Raw genomic sequence first — 2,157 nt, 5'->3', positions numbered from 1 at the left:
GGCAACTGAAAATGTTTTCATTATATACCATAATCCAGAATAAGAGTAAAAATATTCTCACTGCCATTGCATCAGAGCAGACTAATAACTATTTAGGACAAGGTAGAACTGCCCCTGTGAGTTTTTATGACTGTAATTCTTTCTGGGATTAGAAAAACCACATATTTCTCCTATAAAGTACACGTGGGCCATTCCATTTCCACTCAAGAGGAAGTATCAGGTACTTTGATAAAAACTAAAATATGTCTTTATGGGAGCAAACTTCTCACCTTTCTCAATTGGAAACTTGGTGAGTTTGAAGCCACCATCTCTTGATTAATAGACCCACTGAGCATACTACTCGACCAGACTCTAAAACTGACATCATTACGTAATTACTACACTACAAAGAATTATGACCCCAGAAAGTTGATACAGATAATGAACCTCTGCATATAATTAAGATATTTAAACACAATGAGGGCCCCGAATAGGTACTGAGCTTTAAAAGAGATAGAGAGTGAGCAGTACATACCAATCTGTTTGCCCTGTTTATATTGAATACAGCAAGTAAATCCATATCTTCAAAATTCAATATAGATTACACCCAGTTCACCCCAAAAGTAGACTTGTATGCTTTCTGTTACACATGCTCATTATGAAAGAAATAAATACAACACTTGTAAGGCTTTCACAAACAGAAAGTCATTCTCTTCCCATAGGGGTGGGTAGAAAGTTACATTTTATGTGACTGGACCAATACATAGCATAATGAGAATTTTAGAACATATTGGGATTGTCAATGATTACATCTTGCTTGCATGCACAATAAGTGCCCATGGAAGCAGAAGTCAAGAGATCAAGTGAACCATGACAGTAGATAAATCTGCTTCAAAAGACATCTTGAAAGTGTTGAAAAGCACCCCGCCCCTTCTGCCAGATGCCCCTCCCCTTGCGCCGGCCGCCCCTCCCCCAGCGCCAACTGTAACTTTCGCTCCCTTCAGCGCTGTCCTCTTGGAGCTCCGAGCTGCCCGAAGCCAGCTCAGCCACCGCCCTCTCGCCACCGTCATGATCATCTACCGGGACCTCATCAGCCGAGATGAGCTGTTCTCTGACGTGTACAAGATCTGGGAGATCACGGGCGGGCTGTGTCTGGAAGTGGAGGGCACCATGGTCCGCAGGGCCCAAGGCCACATCTATGACGCGCTCATCGGCGGTAACGCATCCGCCGAAGGCCCCGAGGGCGACGGGCCCGAGCACAAGGTGGTCACCGACGTGGACATCGTCATGAACCATCACTTGCAGGAGACCAGCTTCACCAAGGAGGCCTACAAGAGGTACATCAAGGACTACATGAAATCCCTCAAAGGCAAGCTGGAGGAGCGGAAGCCGGAACGCATGAAGCCCTTTATGACCGGGGCTGCCGAGCAGATCAAGCACATCCTCGCCAATTTCAAGAAGTACCAGTTCTTTCAGGGCGAGAACACGATTCCCGACGGCATGGTGGCCCTGCTGGACTACCGTGAGGGCGGCGGGACCCCGTACATGATCTTCTTCAAGGACGGCTTAGAGATGGAGAAGTGCTGACAGTGGGCAACGCACGACCGACCGCCCGACGGCCCCTCCTCCTAGCTGTCTGCGGTCCGCCCACACGACACCAGGACCGAGACAAACGGAACTGATGCCATCATGAGCTCTGCGTCGACTTGTGACCTTGACTTGGAGCGGTGACCTTGATTTTTTGGAGCAGAGGCTTTTTTTTTTAAAGAAAAAAACACAAAAATGTCGTGTAGGTTGTCTAAAAATAAAATGCATTTAAACAAAACTAAAATAAAGAGTTGGAAATGCAACCAAAAAAAAAGTGTTGAAAAGCAAAGATGTTACCTTGAGGATTTTAAAGTATGCCTGCAGAAGCCTTGGAATTTTCTGATTCGTTCTTTTTCCTCAAACCATTTTGAGAACTAATCCAGATATCACATCATTCAATAGTTGTATCTTGTCATGCAAATGACTATCAGTTTCAAACATTTTCTTTTGGCTTATATTTCTTTTTTGTTTGTTTTTGCTTAAATTTCTTGATAGCAACTCCTCATTATCTCCCACCAGGAACCCTTAATGTAGCTATAGAGTCACCCACACTGGGTTCTATATACCAAATATGTATAGAAAGATCCATAA

The 2,157-nt window shown here is 44.6% G+C and overlaps 1 protein-coding gene across 1 annotated transcript; it reads left to right on the top strand.

Moving 5' to 3' along the window:
- The first annotated feature begins 1,047 nt into the window (after window positions 1-1,047).
- On the top strand, window positions 1,048-1,566 carry LOC142436669 (translationally-controlled tumor protein-like). Its single transcript, XM_075540173.1, has one exon. It carries the CDS (start codon window positions 1,048-1,050, stop codon window positions 1,564-1,566), a length of 519 nt encoding a protein of 172 aa, XP_075396288.1.
- The last annotated feature ends 591 nt before the right edge of the window (window positions 1,567-2,157 follow it).

The sequence above is a fragment of the Tenrec ecaudatus genome, unplaced genomic scaffold (assembly GCF_050624435.1).
Source record: "Tenrec ecaudatus isolate mTenEca1 unplaced genomic scaffold, mTenEca1.hap1 Scaffold_538, whole genome shotgun sequence".
In the NCBI taxonomy this organism is placed as follows: Eukaryota; Metazoa; Chordata; class Mammalia; order Afrosoricida; family Tenrecidae; genus Tenrec; species Tenrec ecaudatus.
Note: the sequence above shows the minus strand (reverse complement) of the source record. Positions and strands in the feature narration are given on the sequence as shown.